The sequence below is a fragment of the Amphiprion ocellaris genome, chromosome 9, assembly GCF_022539595.1.
Source record: "Amphiprion ocellaris isolate individual 3 ecotype Okinawa chromosome 9, ASM2253959v1, whole genome shotgun sequence".
Lineage (NCBI taxonomy): Eukaryota > Metazoa > Chordata > Actinopteri > Pomacentridae > Amphiprion > Amphiprion ocellaris.
The window spans coordinates 1,752,842-1,773,120 of NC_072774.1; the positions used below are offsets into that span (position 1 = coordinate 1,752,842).

The following is a 20,279-nucleotide window of genomic DNA, read 5'->3' on the forward strand; positions in this document are numbered from 1 at the left end:
TTTGGTCACTAACAGATCATATTTTGTTGTTTTTTCTCCATCTTGTCTTGATGATGCATTTCGCATACACACAAATATATATGTTATATATATATGTGTGTATATATATATAAAACATATAAGTTATATATACATACACACACACACACACATATATATATATATATATATATATATATATATATATATATATAGTTTTATTTTTATTTTATTTGCAATTTTGCCTATATTTGACTTTTTATATATATATAATTACATTTTTGGTTCATTTCATTTAATTTTGCTAATTTTTTTTCTAGGTTTGGGTTTTTTTTTTATTTTTATATATATATATATATATATATATATATATATATACATGTAATTTTTTGTTTGTTTATTTTATTTACATATTGTTTTGCTATTTTTTTCTAGATTTGGGTCTTACAGGGTTAATGAGAAGAAAAACATTTAAACTGCATATATTCTTCTATATGTAGGAAATGGGTTTTGCAAAGATTACTTGATGTACAAAATTAGATGTTGCACAGATTTTATTAAAGTTGCACATATCATATATTGAAAAAAATATTTTTCACAGATTATTTTATGTAGAAATTCAGATTTGATTGATTTTTTCCCAGAGTCTTCTCCTTGGAATATGTAAAATAACGATCCTAGGTTGATATTTGTGTTATAAAAACACTGATACTGCAGCGATTCTTCCATATTCCTATAAAACTAGATCCCCAGAGTGTTTTAAATGCAGAAACTCTCCATAATGCAGGAGTTTATGTGTGCTGATGTTAAAACAGCTGCTGGATCTCTTCAACACGTCAGTTTCTCTGCTCCTCTCTGGAGTTTAAAACCTCTTCCGCCAGCCTTGACAGCATTAGGCTTCATGTAACCGAAGCTCCATCATTCACTGTCGCCGTGACGACACCTCATCCATCTCCTCCTCTATCTGCATCCCTCCCTGCTCCTCCTCCTCCTCCTCCTCTCAGGGCCTGAGGTCAGAGTGTGCTGCAGACTATTGATATCGTTACTATAAATACAGGATTCCTCCACCAGCCAGCGGCTAAAAATAGAGTTTGGGACACGGACCACGGGAGACAAAGGAGGAGAGGGAGGAGGTTAGGAGCTGCTGTTCATCAGGATTCAATCATCAGATCCAGGGCAGCACTCCTCTTCTGCTCAGAGTTCAACTTTAAAACTGGAAATGTGTGAAATCTGGAGCTCAGTTTGTAGCCTGCATCCTCTCTACACTCCATCTTGCTTATTTATTGCATATATTTATGATATTTACCTCAAAATTCTTACACTATATCATCAAAACATGCTGCTAGAAGTTTTGGATTGCAGGTGAGAAATCAGGTGTTTTTCTCCAGTAGCAGCTGTTCTGGTGTCTTTTCTGCTCAGATTTAAAGTTGTACATCTAACATGTAAAAAACGAGTTTTCACAGAATATTTTATGCAGAAATTCAATCCTTGCACAGATTTTAACAAAGTTGTACAGATTCCTTTGAATGTAGACAATAAAAATACTGATAAGAGTTATTTAACCCTGGAAAAAAATTACACACACACACACACACACACACACACACACACACACATATATATATATATACATATATATATATATATATATATATATATATATATATATATATATATAAATGCACATTAAACTGACAGATTGCTGCAAATTTCTACTATAGACTCATATTTTTTGGACATTTTCCTGTCTTTTTTATATTTCTCATTTTTTGTTCATAGATTTTTCTATACAATTTTCTGAGTCTTTCATGCTTTTGCAGGATTTTCACCTCATATTCAGCCTTTCATGTCTGTTAAACTGTCAGATTACTGTGTAACGGCTGGATATTATGGGATGCTGTGGTTTGACATGAACTCCTCTCCCTCCTCCCTCCTGCCTCACCCCTCTCCCCCTCTCTCCCCCTCCTGCTCCAGCTCCGGTATGTCTCTCCGGTAGCCGGAGCTGGAGCACCGCAGTGCCCGGGACGGACCGAGGAGGAGCGGACGGATACGGAGGATGGCTGCGGGGGTTTAGGGGCACCGGAGAGGAGACCGGAGAGGAGACCGGGGAGGAGACCGGAGAGGAGACCGACAGCCAGCCCGCCTCCCGGTGTTCTGTTTCTGGACTACCGACGCACGACTCCGGTGTCGCGGTGAGTGTCGCTGCTGTTTAATTCTGACGGTTCCGGTGGCTTTAACGTGCTCGTGGAGACACACGCGCAAACAATTTTTTTTTAATTTAAATTTTATTGTTATGTTTTTTTGCGCACAGAAGAAAAATCCGATCCAAGTTTTTCCGCAGCGGTTTTTGCTCCAACTCCTCTCAGAGACTGAAGCAGCTCCTGGACGAGCCGCTGCGCACATCATCTGTGCACGGACACGGACACGCGGATCACGGAGGGTCCGCCGCGTGGACGTGCGTAATTTTTTAATGTATTTATTTTTTTTTTTTGCGCAGCTCCGAGAAGCTCACGAGCCGCTCATGACCGTCGGTCAGTTTAGCACTAACTAACCTTTCACGCGCGCTCTCGGCGTGCACGCGCGTACACGTGGGGTGCTCAAGCTGGATCTCCTGGACCTCCTTCTCCAGGAGGAGATCCTGGTTGTCTTGGACCTCCTGGCTGGAGGAACCTGGCTCTTCCGTCAGTTTAATGGGCATTAAAGGCTGAATATGAGGTGAAAATGCTGCAAAAGCATCAAAGATTCAAAGAAAATTGGACAGAAAAATATATAAATGAATAAAAAATGAGAAATATGATTAAAAAACAAACAAAAATGGCAAAAAATCTGAAAATTATTACATTTAACAATATAATTTGTCATTATTTCTCTTAGATGTGCATTAAAAGCTGAATATAAAGTAAAAATTCTGCAAAAGCATCAAAAATTCAAAAATTCTACAGAAAAATCTATAAATTGAATCAAAAATGAGAAATGTGATATGAAAGGACAAGAAAATGTCCCAAAATATGAGTCTATAGTCCTAATCTGCAGTAATCTGACATTTTAATGTGCATTAAAGCTCCAGGAGATCCAGGAGAAGGTCCTGGTTCTCCTCCAGGTTCTCCAGGTCCTCCAGGTTCTCCTCCTCCAGCTGCAGATGGACTCAGAGCTCTTCGTCCCCCTGGTGGCGTCTCCAGAACATCCAACCGCCTCGTTACTCTGAGGATGAGCAGCTCTCTGGGATTTCTGCTCACAAATCACACGAATGCTGCAGTTTCCTGCAGTTTCTGACCAAAACTCATGAGATTCTTAGTCAGAAAATCACACAAATGCTGCAGGAAACTACTAAAAGAAAAGTCTGTAATTTCCTGCAGCATTCATTTGATTTCTGATCAGAATTCATTCAAACTGATTCGTTCTTCTGCTGGTTTCCTACAAACTGAATCAGTTTGTCTTCTGTTTTCTGGAAGATGTCCGAGTTCATCTTCACAGTTGAACATTAAAACTCTCCTCTGGGTGTCAGTTTAGGCCTCACAGATCAATCATGCCATCAGATATTCAGCGTTTTTCAGATTATTGGTGAAATAATCAGGTTGGTTTCATGCAGAGCTGCACAATATGAAAAAAGATTGATGTCATTTGTTTAGATGCAAATCACATCATTTATGGATCAGCTTAAATTGCACAAGTAAAGCTGTAAGTCAATCTGACATATTCAACTTTTCTGTGATTTTTTGTGGAAAAAAATGGAGGAATTTTCTGCAGACTCAAAATGTCCAAAATGAACTGAAACTTGTCTAAAATGAGGTAAAGGTTTCCTGAAATACTATGAAAATGTGTCTAAAATGACTCAAAATCACCTAAAATTATTCAAAATTTGTCCAAAAGGAGGTAGACACTGTCTAGTTGTCAAAAAAGAACTGTAAAAAATGTCCAAAATTACCTGAAACTCGTCTAAAATGAGGTAAAAACTTTCTGAAATACTTTGAAAACTTGTCCAAAATGACCCAAAACGACTCAAAACTTGTCCAAAAGGAGTTAGACACTGTCTAGTTGTCAAAAAAGAATTTAAAAAATGTCCAAAAGCACTAAAATTTGCAGAAAATGACATGAAACCTGGATTAATTTACTTTAAAACTGTTTGAAATGCTTCAATAATTGTGTGAAATTACTCAAAATGACCTAAAATGACTTAAAACTTGTCTAAAATGATTTAACACTGTCTAGTTGTCTGAAATTATTCTTAAAAAATGTCCAAAAGGACTCAAAATTACCTAAATTGACATGAAACCTGTATAAATTTACTTTAAAACTGTCTAAAATGATTCAATACTTCAGCAAAATGACTCAAAAATGTCCAAAATGACCTGAAACTCATCTAAAATCAGGTAAAAACTGTTTAAAAGGAACAGAAATCTTGTCTAAAAGGACTAAAATTACATAAAATTACATAAAATCTTCATTAATTTACTTAAAAACTGTCTAAAATGAGTTGAAAAACTTCTGCTTCCCTCCCAGTACACTCCTTTGTACCGGCAGGAAGTCCCGCCTCTCCAGTTTAAACCGATCAATCAGGACACACCTATTGTCCAATCAGATTAGGGCTAGTTCTGGGGGCGTGGCTCCTTTTCAAACTCCAGGACAAGATGGAGGAACCTCTGTAAAAGTAAAATCTCTTTAGATTTATCGTGTTTTTAAGCAGCTGCTGCTTTAATCAGAGAAATAAACTGAACTTTAAAAAGAAGAAGAGTTAAATCTGGAGCTGCTGGAGCTGAAAAACGGAATAAAGTCGACAGAAAAACGACACATTTCTACTTTAAAGCTCCTCAGGTGGTCAGATGAGGAGCAGCAACAGTCACTGTGGGTCTGAAATAATGTTTTAAAGGAAAAATGTAGGATTATTCTGCAGAAAACTGGAATTATTCTGTTTGGAAAGAAGCCAGGAGTGTCCAACATGCGGCTCGTGGGCCAAAAGCGGTCCTCCAGAGGGTCCAATCCGGCCCTCAAAGTGTAAAAATTCCAGAGAAGACATTAACTGCAGATTGTAAATTAGTAAAACTATAAATTTAAAATCATTTCTAGACCATGACAAGTTGTTTAGATCATAAAGTAAAATACTAGATTGTTCGTTGTTCTTTAGTCATTTTGTGTCTCATTTTTGTCATTTTGTGTCTCGCTTGTGTCATTTATCCATTTTTTTGTTGTTTTGTAACTTTTTTGTTAAATTTTTTGTCTCGTTTTTTGTGTTGTTTGTCTGATTTTCTGTCATTTTGCTCTTCGTTTTGTGTGTCGTTTTTGTTGCTTTGTGTTTCATTTTTGACATTTTGTATCATTTTTGTCGTTTTATTTCTCGTTTTTATTTTGTGTGGTTTTTGTGTGATTTGTGCAGTTTTTGTCGCTTTGTGTCATTTTTGACATTTTGTGTGTCATTTTTGTCATTTTGTTTCTTGTTTTTGTCATTTTGTGTGTCATTTTTGTCACTTTGTGTCATTTTTGTTGTTTTGTGTCTTGTTTTTGTCGTTTTGTGTGTCATTTTTGTTGCTTTGTGTGTCATTTATGACATTTTGTGTGTCACTTTGTTTCTCATGTTTGTCGTTTCATTTTTTTGTCTTATTTGTGTCGCTGGTTCTTTTTTTGTCGCTTTGTAACCTTTTTATCTAATTTTCTCTCTTTTTTTTGTGTCATTTGTCTATTTTTTGTCTATTTTTTGTTTTGTTTTGGTTTTTTTGTCTCGTTTTAGTCGTTTTGTGTCTCATTTTTGTAGCATTTTGTCTTGCTTTTTTGTTGTCTTTTTTGTCTGACTTTTGTCGTTTGGTTTTTGTTGTTTTGTTTCTCATTTTTGTCATTTTGTGGATTTTTTGTCTCATTTGTGTCGTTGGTTCTGTTTTTTGTCGCTTTGTAACCTTTTTGTCTAACTTTTTGTCTCTTTTTTGTTTTGTTTTGTCCTGTTTGTGCATTTTTAGTGGTTTTGTGTCTGATTATCAGACTCTGAAGCAGAAACACTGATGTCTGAATGTTGTTCAGTAGAATCAGAGGATAAATCCAGGTGAGAAACAGCAGCTGCTTGAATTATTCATGACAACATGAAACCTGATGATGCAGCATCATGATGATAACAGATAACAGTCCTTCCAGAGGACACTAACTCTCTGCTGGTCACTTTCTGAATCATGGAGTATTTTATTTTAAAAAAGACAATAAACAACAAAAACAAGAAAAAATATTATGTTTTTCTCAGATATTCTGAGTCAGACCTCCACTCTGATCCCTACTCTGATTGGTTGTCTCTGTAGATGAGCTCGTGCAGCAGCAGGGCCCTCACCATCCTGTCCACGGTGTTCGGGGCCTGTGGGCTACTGCTGGTGGGCGTGGCCGTGTCCACAGACTACTGGCTCATCATGGTGGAGGGCGTCATCCTGCAGCAGAACCAGAGCATGGAGGTGAAGATGGCGCTGCACTCGGGCCTGTGGAGGGTCTGCTTCGTGGCCGGTACGGGTCAGAGGACTTTATTTATTTATTTATTCATGTAGGAGACACGGGTCAGAGGACTTTATTTATTTATTTATTTATCTGTTTGTTTGTTTATTTATTAATGTAGGAGACACAGGTCAGAGGACTTTATTTGTTTATTTATCTGTTTGTTTGTTTATTTATTAATGTAGGAGGAGCCTAACGACGCCTCTACAGCCAATCCTTAACTGCTCTGTGGGGTTTTAGAAATTAACAGTATAAATTCTAACAGTTCTTTCTCTCTTTTTTGTTTTGTCTTTTGTCGTTTGTCCCATTTTTGTCATTTTTTTGTGTCATTTTTGTAATTTTGTATCTTGCTTTTGTTGTTTTGTGCCTCATTTCTGTCATTTTGTGTCTCATTTTTGTTTTGTGTCTTGTTTGTTGTTTTGTGTCTCGTTTTTGACGTTTTGTGTCTTGTTTTGTCGCTTTGTGTGCCATTTTTGTCATTTTGTGTATCGTTTAGTCATTTTGTGTAATTTTTTGTCTCATTTTTGTTGTTGGTCCTTTGTTTTGTTGCTTTTGTAACTTTTTTGTCTAATGTTTTGTTTCACGTCATTTGTCTCATTTTTTGTTTTGTTTCAAGTCATTTGTCTCATTTTTTGCCATTTTGTGTCTTGTTTTTGTCGTTTTGATCATACAGTAAAGCCCTACATCATTCAGTTCCAAGTGACTAAATGTTGTGTTCCTTTGTCGACACTCTGTGATCTAGAAGTTGTCATGTGGAAATGATAACCTGAGGCTGAATGTTGATGAAATTGAATTCATATTCAGGTTGTTCGTGATGTTTAGTGAAAAGATAATTCCTTAAATGTGAACATTTTGCACTCAAACAGAGGAACCATGAGGAGTTGTGGTTATTTCGAGGTTATTCTGCTGTGGGTTTGAGTTTGTTTCCTCCAGAATGACGTTTCTCTGCTGCTCTTCTTGGTTTTGTTGTTCCTTCGTGCATCACTGACTCTCTTCTCTAAAAGCTGAACTTGACTATTTTGGTTTTTCTGTCTTCTGTGTTTCCTCTCAGGATCAGAAAACGGGAAATGTGTGGCGTCAGAATACTTCACCGAGCCCGATATTGAGATCACGACGGAAAACACAGCGAACATCCTGAGTAGGTGATCCTGAAATCTGATGGCAAACGGTTTATAGTGGGCTTAGGAAAACATCTTTCACAGTTTTTAGACATTTTATTGAACAACCAGCTGATCGATTCATGGATTTAAGCACATTTTTAAAAGTGAAACGGTCTAAATTCTGTGATTTCAGCTCCTTAAATGTGAATATTTCTGGTTTTGTAAACTGTTGTGGATTTTACAGTCTAACCTGAAGTACAAATAGATGTAAAAACAAGACATTATGCACAAAACAACTACAAACAGATACAAAAAAACCACAAAGAAACACAAAACAACCATGAAGAGACACAAAACAATCACAAAGAGATACAAAACAACCACAAATAGACAGAAAACAACCACAGATGTGTGTGTGTTTGTACATCCAGCTCTACAGGAGTCTAGTCAGACTCTTCTAAACTTCATCTAGCTGCAGAGGAGCTCAGCAGGAATAAATCAGTAAAATCAGACGTGTTGAATCTCAGAATGTGTAATTCTGTGTAACTCACCCCCCCCCCTCCGTCTGCAGAGATGGTTCGGACCGCCACGCCCTTCCCCATGGTGTCGCTGCTCTTCGTCTTCACCGCCTTCGTCATCAGTAACATCGGACACATCCGTCCCCAGAGGACCATCCTGGCCTTCGTCTCCGGCATCTTCTTCATCCTCTCAGGTGGGATAGGTGCTCTGTGGCGGCTCCGGTTTTACCTGTACAGGTGATCAGATCTCAGGTTTACTCCAGAGGATGGTAGATTCTACAAGCTGCTCTTCACATACAGTGTGTCTTTTATTGGCCCAGCTGAGCAGAAATGTGAAGAAAAAAACTTTTTCTTCTTCAACACAGTGTTTCCTGATTGATGAGCATCTATTTGTGATCATTTTGTGTCTCTTTTTGACTGTTTTATGTCTATTTGTGGTCATTTCATGTCTATTTGTGATCATTTTGTGTCTCCATTTTGACTGTTTTATGTCTATTTGTGGTCATTTTATGTTTATTTGTGGTCGATTTGTATACATTTGTCATCATTTTGTGTCTTTTTGTGGTCGTATTGTGGTTTTTTGTGTGTAATATGGTCTTTTTACATCTATTTGTGACCATTTTGTGTCTCTTTTTGGTCGTTTTGTGTGTCTTTTTATGTCTATTTGTGGCTGTTTTGTGTCTATTTGTGATTGTTTTGTGTCTTTTTCATATTGTGTCTCTTTGTGGTAATTTTGCATCTTTTTGCAGTTGTTTGTGTGTCTTTGTGGTCATTTTATATCTATTTATGGTCGATTTGTGCATATTTGTCATTATTTTCTGTCTTTTTGTGGTTGTTTTGTGTCTTTTTGATGACTATGTTTTTTGTGGTCATTTTGCATCTTTTTGCATTTGTGTGTCTCTTTGTGATCATTTTAGGTGTATCAATTCAATTCAATTCAATTCAATTTTATTTATATAGCGCCAATTACAGTCAAATTGTCTCGAGACGCTTTACAGAACCCATATGCCTGACCCCCAGAGCAGCCCTAAGGAGACAGTGGCAGGAAAACACCCTTTTAACAGGGAAAAAAACCTCGAGCAGAACCCGGCTCTAATGTGGGGGAACCATCTGCTGCTGGCCGGGCGGGTTGAGAGGGACAGAAGAGGTAGAGAGGTAGAGATAGAGGGATAGAGGTAGAGATAGAGGGGTAGAGGTAGAGGTAGAGGGATACAGATAGAGGGGTAGAGATAGAGGGGTAGAGGTAGAGATAGAGGGATACAGATAGAGGGGTAGAGATAGAGGGGTAGAGATAGAGAGGTGGGGGGGTGGGACACAAGGACCATAAAACACAGCCACACATCTGAAGCATCCAGCATCCAGCTCTGGGACCAGGGACACTCAGAGAAAGGACACAGAAAGAAACAGAGTGAATGTAATGCAATAATGGTATATATAGTAAATACATAGGTAGTTAGAGAAGGGCTCAGTGCATCCAGATTCTGATTATTTTGCATCTTTTTGCACTTGTGTGTCTTTGTGGTCATTTTAATTTCATTTGTGGTTAATTTCTGTATATTTGTGGTTGTTTTGTGTCTCTTGTGGCTGTTTTATGTCCATTTGTCATTATGTTGCGTCTCTGTGTGATTATTGTATGTCTTTTGTGGTCATTTTGTGTGTATTTGTGTCCCTTTCTGGCTGTTTTTTGTCCATTTGTGATAATTTGCATCTCTTTGTCATTATTTTGCATCTTTTTGTGTTAGTTTTATGTCATTTTATGAAGCTAAATGCGTCACAAACAAACTTTTGCTTCAGAATCTGCTCAGATATGAGGCGAAAGCTGCACATGTCCTGAAATCAAACTGTACCAGGAGCAGGATTTGTGTTAAAACGTCCTCCAAGCACCTGGAGCTGCTGATTTTGCAGTTTTTGTGTGTGTCTTTGGTCATTTTATGTCTGTTTATGGTCGATTTGTGTCTCTTTGTGGTTGTTTTGTGTTTATTTATTGTCTTTTTACATGTATTTGTGCCCAGTTTGCATCTCTTTTTGACTATTTTATGTCTATTTGTGACTATTTTGCATATTTTATGATTATTTTCTGTCTCTGTGGCTGTTTTGTGTCTTTTTGTGATTATTTCGTGTCTTTGTGGTCATTTTGTGTCTCTTTTTGACTGTTTTGTCTATTTGTGACTATTTTTGTGTCTTCTGTGATTATTTTGTGTCTCTTTGTGACTGTTTTGGGTCTATTTGTGATTGTTTGGTGTCTTGTTGTGATTATTATGTGTCTCCTTGTGGTCATTTTGCATCTTTTTGCACTTGTTTGTGTGTCTTTCTGCTCATTTTATGTACAGTTGTGGTTGATTTGTGTACATTTGTCTTTATTTTGTGTCTTTTTGGGGCAGTTTTGTGACTTTTTGTTGTTGTGTTGTGTCTTTTTATGATTATTTTGGGGGTTTTTGTGGTCAATTTGCATCTTTGGTGGTCATTTTGTGTCTATTTATGGTCTATTTGTGTCTCTTTGTGTTTGTTTTTTTTCTATTTATAGTATTTTTGCATCTATTTGTGGTCATTTTAGGTCTATTTGTAGTCTATTTATGTGTCTTTCTGTCTGTTTTGTATCCATTTGTGATCATTTTCATCTCTTTGTCATTATTTTGTGTCTTTTTGGGGTAGTTTTGCATCATTTTATGAAGCTCAATGCGTGACCAGGAGCAGGATTTGTGTATAATCAGCTGATTTAGCTCCTGGGTGTGGTGGAGCTCCTCTGACAGCAGAGGGCTCTGATGTTCAGATCTTCCTCCTGTCCTCCGATCAGAGTGAAGCCGATCCTCTGGACTCCGTGCAGGAGGACGAAGCTTCGCTCTGAGGAGCTTCTGGAGCGTCTCTGCAGCAGAATAAGAGCAGTTACATAAGGCAGCAGGTTACGTAATGTTTGCGAGCAGCGACGTGTCGCAGCGTCTTCCTCTGTGATTACAGGGTGATAATCAGCTGATGGAGAAGCTCCATTCACAGGGTTTAGTTAGAGCTGCAACCTCAGTCTGAAATCTGCTTTTTTTGCACTTGTTTGTGTGTCTTTGTGGTCATTTTATGTCTATTGGTGGTTGTTTTGTGTCCTTTTATGATTGTTTTGTGTCTCTTTGTGGTCATTTTGCACCTTTTTGCGGTTGTTTATGTGTCTCTGTGGTCATTTTCTGTCTATTTGTGATCGATTTGTGTCGCTTTGCAGTGATTTTGTGTCTTTGCAGTCGTTTTCCATCTATCTATGACCCTTTTATGTCTCTTTGACGCTGGTTTATGTTTATTTGTGGTAATTTTGTGTCTTTTTGAGGCCGTTTTGTTTCTCTTTTTGCCTTTTTTTTGTCTGTTTGTGATTATTTAGCATCTTTTGTGGTTATTTTGTGTCTCTTTGTGGTTATTTTGTGTCTCTTTGTGATCATTTTATGTCTTTTTGCGGTTGTTTTGTGTCTATTTGTGGCCATTTTGTGTCTCTTTAAGCTGGTTTATGTCTATTTGTGATTATTTTGCGTCTTTTGTGATTCTTCTATGTCTTTTTTTGGTTGTTTTCTTTCCATTTGTGACCATTTTGTGTCTCTTTTCAGCTGGTTTATGTGTGACATCCTGCAGCTTTTTCCTCCATCTTCCTCCCATCCTGCTCTTTTCCCTCTCAGATGAAGATGTTGTTCTTCTTCAGGATCGACAGCAGCACGGTTTCTGCATTTTCTCCTCTGTCCGGTCTTAAATGGACATGTTTAAACCTCCGTTACTGTGAGGGCTGACGGCACACAGCTGCTATAAATACCCTCCTGCAGCTTTCTGTGAATATTGATTGAGAGCCATATGTTTCTATCTCATGCATTTAACATGTGAGAGGCTGCTGGTGTTCCTGGAAGAAGAAGAAGAAGGAGAAGAAGAAGAAGAGGGTTTTAATGTTGGATGTGCTGCTGCTGCCGGCTGACGAGATTCATTCTGTCATCAGGAGAAAGTCTCACCGCTTCAGTTAGGACTAAAACGCAGAAAAAACTCCTATTTTTTGGGATTTTTCAAGAAAAACACCAAATATAATAGCTTTAAGATGAGCTTAAGGACAGAAATAGTTGAATTTAAATGTATCTCTGCAGAAATTCCCCTATGAATATGGGTAAAAGATGAAACGCATTGTAAATTTCCCCACTGTGGGATCAATAAAGGTTTAATCTATCTATCTATCTATCTATAGTCTATCATCTATCTATCTATCTGTAGTCTATCTATCTATCTATCTATCTATCTATAGTCTATCATCTATCTATCTATCTGTAGTCTATCTATCTATCTATCTATCTATCTATAGTCTATCTATAGTCTATCTATCTATCTATCTATAGTCTATCTATCTGTCTGTCTGTCTGTCTGTCTACATAATGAGGAGATATTTTCACTAATTCTGTGAAAATCTGCTTAAATATGTAAATTTATTTGGAGCTTGAGGTCACTTTGCTGCTGGTTTTACTTCATAAACTCACAACACGCTACTTCAGAGCTGAAGCTGCAGCCGACGATTGGTTTTTATTATCAATTAATCTGTTAATTATTTTCTGGATTAATCCATCAGCCGCTTTTATGTCCTTCCTGTGATGATTTTACGTCTCTTTGTTGTCCATTTGTGTCTAATTTGGTCTTTTTGCATCTGTTTGTGACCATTTTGTATCTGTTTTTTGCTGTTTTGTGTCTATTTGTGGATTTTTTGTGTCTTTTTATGGATATTTTGTGTCTTTACATGGTTATTTTGCATCTTTTTGCACTTGTTTGTGTGTCTTTATGGTCAGTTTGTGTTTATTTTTGATTGTTTTGTGTCTTTTTTAATTATTTTGTGTCTCTTTGTGGTTTTGTGTCCATTTGTTATTATTTTTCATGTCTGTGTGATTGTTTTGTGTCTTTTTATGGTCATTTTGCATCTTTTTGCACTTATTTATGTCTCTTTGTGGCTTATTTGTGTGTTTTTTTATTTTTTGGGGTCCATTTGTGGTCGATTTGTGTTTGTTTGTCATTATTTTGTGCCTTTTTGTGGTCATGCTGTGTCTTTTTAAAATTATTTTGTGTCTTGTGGCTGTTTTATGTCTATTTGTGGTTGTTTTGTGAGTTTTTTGGATTATTTTATGTCTGTTTGTGGTCATTTTACATCTAATTGTAGTCATTTTGCATTTTTTTGCACTTGATTGTATGTCATTGTCATTTTAGGTCCATTTGTGGTTGTTTTGTGTCTTTTTTTGATTATTTTGTGTCTCTGTGATTGTTTTGTGTCTAATGCGGTCTTTTAACATCTCTCTGTGACCATTTTGTGTCTCTTTTAAACAGTTTTATGTCCATTTGTGATAATTTGCATCTCTTTGTCATTACTTTGTGTCTTTTTGTGGTTGTGTTGTGTCTTTTTTTTTGATTATTGTTTATTTTTTCTGGTCATTTTGCATCTTTTTGCACTTGTTTGTGTTTGTCTTTGTGGTCATTTTAGGTATATTTGGTGTCGATTTGTGTCTCTTTGCAGCTGTTGTGTCAATTTGTCATTATTTTGCATCTCTGTGTGAATATTTTGTGTCTGTTTGTGGTCATTTTACATCTCATTGTGATCATGTTTCTTTTTTTGCCCTTGTTTGTGTGCATTTGTTGTCATTTTAGGTCCATTTGTGGTCGATTTGTTTCTCTTTGCGTTGGTCTTGTGTCTCATTTTGATTGTTTTGTGTTTAATGTGGTGTTATAGCATCTATTTGTGATCATTTTGCATCTCTTATTTTGTCGTTATTTTGTGTCTTTTGTGGCCATTTTTGTCTCTTTGTGGTTATTTTGCATTTATTTGTCACCATGTTGAATCTCTTTTAAGCTGTTTTATGTCCCTTTGTGACAATTTCCATCTCTTTGTCATTACATTGTGTCTTTTGGGGTAATTTTGTTATTTTTGTGGTTTTTTTTTTTATTATTTTCAGTTTTTTATCGTCATTTTGCATCTTTTTGCACACTTTGTGTGTCTTTGTGGTCATTTTATTTCCATTTGTGGTCGACCTGTATATATTTAACATTATTTTGTGTCTTTTTGTGGTCGTTTTGTGTCTTTTTGGATTATTTTGTGTCTTTTTATGCTCGTTTTGTGTCTTTTTTTGATTATTCTGTGTCTTTTGTGGTCATTTTAAGTCTATTTGTGGTTGCTTTGTGTCTAATTTGGTCTTTTTGCATCTATCTTTGACCATTTTATGTCTATTTTTGGCAGTTTTTTCTATTTGTGGTTGATTTATTTCTCTTTGTGACTGTATTGTGTCTAATGTGGCTGTTTTATGTCCATTTGTGATTATTTTATGTCCGTTTGTGGTTGTTTTATGTCTTTTTATGATTATTTTGTGTCTTTTTATGGTCACATTTTACATTTTTTTGCTCTTCTTTGTATGTCTTCATTTTATGTCTATTTGTGGTGTTTTTTTGTCTCTTTCTTGTGGTTTTGTTCCTCATTGTTGTTATTTTGTGTCTTTTGTGGCTGTTTTTGTCTATTTGTGGTTGTTTTCTGTCTCTTTGTGGTCACGTTGTGTCTCTTTGTGGTTGAGACTGTATAAAGAAGTGTGCTGAATATTGGTTTAATGTTGCTTCTGAATTAAGTTCGCTCTCTTTCTTTATTCTGTTTCCATCGAGCTGCAGGAAAACGAACCCACAGTGATGAAAAATGAGACAAAACATCCAGAAACTGCTCAGGTTTTGCAGCATTAATGTGCATATTTCTGCTTCCAGTTATCTTTCTGCTAACGCAGACTCCTTCCTCGTTAAGAGTCTCTGCGGCTGCTCCTCCTCGTCGCCGTTCACGTCCAGAAGCTAATTATCTGCTGTCGTCTCTCAGCGTTGACTCTCCGCTGACTGTCTGTCGCTGCTCGTGTTCCGTCCAGGCCTCAGTCTGGTGGTGGGTCTGGTGCTCTACATCTCCAGCATCAACGACGAGGTGATGAACCGACCCAGAGAACCCGAGCAGTTCTTCAACTACCACTACGGCTGGTCCTTCGCCTTCGCCGCCTCCTCCTTCCTGCTCAAAGAGGTCAGTGGATGACAGGAAGTGTCGACCACAAAGAGACACAAAATAATCACAGATGGACATAAAACAGTCACATGACACACAACAACCACAAAGAGATACAAAATGACTACAAAGACACACAAGGGCAAAAAGATGCAAAATGACCACAAGTAGACACAAAACAACGAAAAAGAGGCACAAAATTATCATAAAAAGACAAAACAACCACAAAGACACAAAAATGGCCACAAAATAACAACAGAGATGCAAAATAATCCCAAAGAGACACAAATCAACCACAAATAGACAAAAACGAGCAAGAAAGAGATGCAAAATGGTCACAAATAGATGATAAATAATCACAAATAGAATTAAAACAGCCAAAAAGACACAAAATAATCACAAATAGACATAAAACAGCAAAAAAGAGACAATTATCACAGATAGATGCAAAAAGACCACATTAGACACAAGACACCCACAAAGACACTCAAAACAACCACAAATTGGCCATAAAAGACACAAAATAAAGACAAAGAGATGCAGAATACCAGAGTGATGTGTGATGATCGCCTGATCGCTGAGCGCCGCTTTGTTGGAGTTTTCCCCGGAGAACCAGAGGGTCGCCTCTCTGAGACTTCGTGTTGCACAAAACTCTGACTGTTGTCTGTTCTTATGTACTGAACAGCAGTTAAGAGGATTCGGCCTTCTTGGAGTCTCTGGATGGTTCCTGGAAGGGGGACCACCTGGGAACTCCATCGTTCTCCTGGGGAACTTCAACGCTCACGTGGGCAACGATGGAGAAACCTGGAGGAGGTGATTGGGAGGAGCAGCCTGATCTGAACCAGACTAGTGCTTTGTTATTGGACTTCTGTGCTGGTCATAGATTGAGGGGTGAACTGGGAACGTCTGGTGGAGAACCTGTCTGTGGGGTTTTCAACTCCCACCTCTGGAAGAGTTTCTCCTGCATCCTGGGGGAGGTTGAGGACATGGAGTCTGAGTGGTCCATGTTCAAAGCCTCCATTGCAGAAGCAGCTGTTAGGAGCTGTGGTCTGAAGGTCACTGGTTCCTGTCGTTATGGCAACCCAAGAACCTGCTGGTGTCCACCAGCGGTGACGGAAGCCGTCAGGCTGGAAAAGGAGGCCTTTGTTGTTAATCACAGTCATTTTTTATTTTAAATTTCTAATATTTTAAAGATTTTTTGTTGCATAAAATACTTTTAAAATATATTCATACGTTTGTCTTAATTTAACTTTTTTTTCCCCCTTTTTACCAGAATCTAAAAAAGGGGAAAAAATTAAGGTAAATTTGTGAATATATTTTAAAGTATTTTTATGCAAAAAAAAATCTTTAAAAAATGTAATTTTTTTGGTTAATCACTATCAATTTTTTTTAGATTTTTATTTTTTTATTTTATTTTTAAAAATTTCTAATATTTTAAAGATTTTTTTGCAGAAAAATACTTTTAAAATATATTCACACATTTGTCTTAATTTATCATTTTTTTCCTTTTTACCAGATTTTTTTGAACGTTAATATAACACAATAATACAGTGGTTGTAATTTAACAGACTTTTTTTCTGTATTTTGGAAATCCATAAAAACATTATTTTTTTTAACAGTTTCTACACATTTAAACAGATCACATCTCACCTTTCTACTGTCTGTCCTCTCATTTCCAGCCTGTTGTTTGTGTTTTTTAGATTTCAGATTCCGTCTCTGATCTTCTCTGGATCTTCTCTCCTCAGGGTGCAGGTGTGATGTCCGTCTACCTGTTCATGAAGCGCTACGCTGAGGAGGAGATGTACCGCCCCCCACCCGGCCCTCTACCGCCCCCGCCTGTCCGAGAGCAGCGACTACAGCGGCCAGTTCCTCCACCCGGAGTCCTCCTGGCCTCCGCCCAAACGGCCCCGCAGCGCCTCCTCCGCCTCCAGCGACGTCTCCATCCAGCTCACCCAGACGCCTCCGCCCAAACCCAGCCTCCAGCCGCTGCAGACCAGCCCGCCCTCCGCCTCCTCCTCCACCAGCTACCAGGCTGGGTACCCCCCCCTCCACCCACACCCAGCCCCGGGCCCCACACCCCCAGGGCCCCCACCCCCAGGGCCCCCACCCCCAGGGCCCCCACCCCCCAGGGCCAGGCGCTGCCCCTCACCAGGCCTCCATCACCCACACCTCCACCTCACTACCACACTCACATGCACATGAGCGCCTCCCCCTGCTAGGAGGGAGCAGATGGAGAAGGATGGAGGAGGATGGACTTCTGGAGGAGACTGAACATCTGGAGATGGAGGAGGTGGAGAAGGATGGAGGAGGATGGACTTCTGGAGGAGACTGAACATCTGGAGGGGGAGGAGGTGGAGAAGGATGGAGGAGGATGGACTTCTGGAGGAGACTGAACATCTGGAGATGGAGGAGAACATCTGGAGGAGGAGAGTGATCATCTGGAGGAGACTGAACATCTGGAGGGGGAGGAGGTGGAGGAGGTGGAGGAGGATGGACTTCTGGAGTCCACCTCCAGATGTTCAGTCTCCTCCTCTCCCTATTAGGAGACATCAGATGGAGACTGAACATCTGGAGCTGCTGGAGCTGCTGGAGATGGATCCACTGTGGAGATGTTGGAGGTTTGAAGGGAAGCGATCACACCAACTGCTGGTAGTTTTTTTTTTTTTTTTTAAATATTTTTAATCCGAACGGTAAAAACGTTGAATCTTCTCTCGTCTTTTCTGACTTTTCTGCATCATCAGTCCAGGTAGAATTATCAACACAAATGACTCAGACATGAATAAATGTGAATATCAGGAGGAGGACAGGAGCTGCTGAAGGTCTGTGACTCCAGGTCTGGAGCTGTGAACTGGAGGAGTGACGCCCTCTAGTGGTCCTGGACTGAACTCAGACAGGATTAAAGACTGTTTAGAGACGATTTAAAGCTTTTAGCTGCTGGTTTATCTGATCGTTCAGCATTAAAATAATAACTACAGGCTGCTTTCTGATTTTAGTTTATTCTAACGTTTCTTAGAGCCGAAGGATTTAACCCTGAAAGACCCAAATACTGAAAAATAATCAGCAAAATGTAAGAAAAGAAATCAATTTTTTTTAAAAATAACTATGATGATAGTGCACACACACACACACACACACACACACACACACACACACACACACACACACACACACACACACACACACACACATATATATAGTTTTCTATATTTTATACATAGAGGAAACAAGCAATAAATACATAAAAAATATTTGAAAAAGCTGATGTGTTTTTGGGTTTTCCAGGGTTCAGGAGAATCTAGAGATGCTTCACATCAACACCTGCTTGAATTAAATCAAACTGAATTATTTAAGTCTCATTTTTTAAAATAATCTGTTGTTATTTGGTGCCTAGTTTTAGTCTACAAATGTTTTTTTTCTTAATTATCTGAGAAAAAATAGATAAAAACTATAATATTGAAGTTTTTCAAAGGTTTAGAGCCGCAAACAAAAGATTATTTTGATTATTTTGAAGATTACATGTCTGTTATTATTTTTACCAAATCCCAACATTCAAATGTTTCTGTTTCTGAATAATTTGGAAAAAATTGAAAAAAATATTATATTGATCCGTTTCAGTGTCTTTAGAGCTGTAAACAACAATAAATGTTCAGTTTTCTGTCAGATCAGACAAAGAAAAGCACAAAATGATCTCATTTTAGATTCCAGAACCAAAAGAAAAATGTTTAAAAGTCCTTTATTATTTGTTCTAAAGCAATTTAAACCCCAAAATATTCAGTTTGCTGTCAGAAAAGACAAAATAATACAGTTTTAAAAATCTTTAAATATCTGTTATAATTCTTTCAATTTTAAATATTTGTTTCTGAATAATTTTGAAAAAACTGCAAAAAGATATAATATTTATATTTTCCAGACTCTAATAATAAAAAATAAATCTTTTTCTTTTTCCAGAGGAGAATAAAACCCCAAAATATTCACTTTGCTGCCAGATGACAAAAGAAGCACAAAATTATTTCCTTTTAAATGCCAGAACAAAAACCAATAATTTTAAAAGTCCTTTATTATTTTTACAAATGTTCAGTTTTCTCTCCAAAGAAAAGCAGAAAAACCCTCTCAGTTTAGAATTTTTCCTTTAAATGTTTCTCATTCTGGATTATCTGGAAAATAAAAAGCGGGATTATTTCAGCTGCCGACTGATCTGTGAGTCGACGAAACGTGAAAAAATCTGTAAAAAAACCCACAAATATTCAGTTTATGATCCAAAGTAAAGCACAAAATCCTCCAGTTTTAGAAACCAGAAGCAAAAAAATGTCAGTTTTCTATCAGATGAAACAAAATAAAGCAGAAAATCATGTATATTTAGAAGTCAGAACCAGAAAACAGTTTGAAATTTAGTTTGAAAAATGACAAAAAATTGATTTAAAAATGCATTTCCTGTTAATAAATTGATCAATTTTCTGACTCCATGCTATAAAATGGTGAAAAAATCTGTTGTTTTTCTGTCAAAGTAGATTGAAACCAAAAAATTATTTAGTTTATTCTCTAAAGTAAAGCACAAAATCCTCCAGTTTTAGAAGCCAGAAGCAAAAAATGATGTATTTCAACCTAAAACATGTCACTTTTCTATCAAATCAGAAAAAATCAATCATAAAATCATCTTTTTAGAAAGGCAGAACACAAAAATCTATGTTTATGTTTAAAAAAAATGTAGTTTTAAAGGCCCAAACATTCAAAGAAAAGTGTGAAATCCTTTCAAGAAAATAGAAGTTTAGTTTGAAAAATGACTGAAGATGATTCAAACTGGTGCAGATGAATTTCCTGTTGATAAATTGATCCGTTTTCTGTTTTTCCTTCAGGTAAAATGTGTTTTTTGACGTCTTTTAAGTGCATTTTAACCACATCGGAGGTTGTTTTGTACGTTTTCAGAGCTGATATTTCAGAAACAGGATTTATTTTCATTTAAACTCTGCTTTATTTTCTGTTTTAAGGCTCCTAAATGTTTGTTTTTATCGTCTAAACTGGAACAGCAGAGTTTTCTAGTTTGTTGGCCGTTTTTCTTCCTCTTGTTCCGGTTTAAAATCAGTGGACCTTCACAGAAAAACTCACCAGAACCCTCTCTGGAGCTTCTTCACCTTTCTTTGTCTCTTTAAATGAGCTGCAGGAAGTTTGTTTCTGGTTTCATCTGTAGGAATCTGAACGTTAATAAACCTCCAGCGTGGC

The 20,279-nt window shown here is 37.4% G+C and overlaps 2 protein-coding genes across 2 annotated transcripts in view; both read left to right on the forward strand.

Moving 5' to 3' along the window:
• Positions 1-1,930: 1,930 nt before the first annotated feature.
• On the forward strand, positions 1,931-19,752 carry cacng7b (calcium channel, voltage-dependent, gamma subunit 7b). Its single transcript, XM_055013582.1, is given in 8 exon segments — positions 1,931-2,171; positions 6,255-6,450; positions 7,490-7,576; positions 8,110-8,250; positions 14,935-15,080; positions 16,808-16,870; positions 16,872-17,100; positions 17,103-19,752. Coding segments are annotated over 7 exon segments (1,041 nt in total). The 5' UTR covers positions 1,931-2,171; the 3' UTR covers positions 17,282-19,752.
• cacng8b (calcium channel, voltage-dependent, gamma subunit 8b) overlaps positions 17,424-20,279 on the forward strand; it is a 10,125-nt gene continuing 7,269 nt past the window's right edge. Inside the window, exon 1 of the mRNA XM_055013646.1 lies at positions 17,424-17,673. Within this exon, the coding sequence (XP_054869621.1) occupies positions 17,424-17,673 (250 nt within the window). The remainder of the gene's footprint in view (positions 17,674-20,279) is intronic.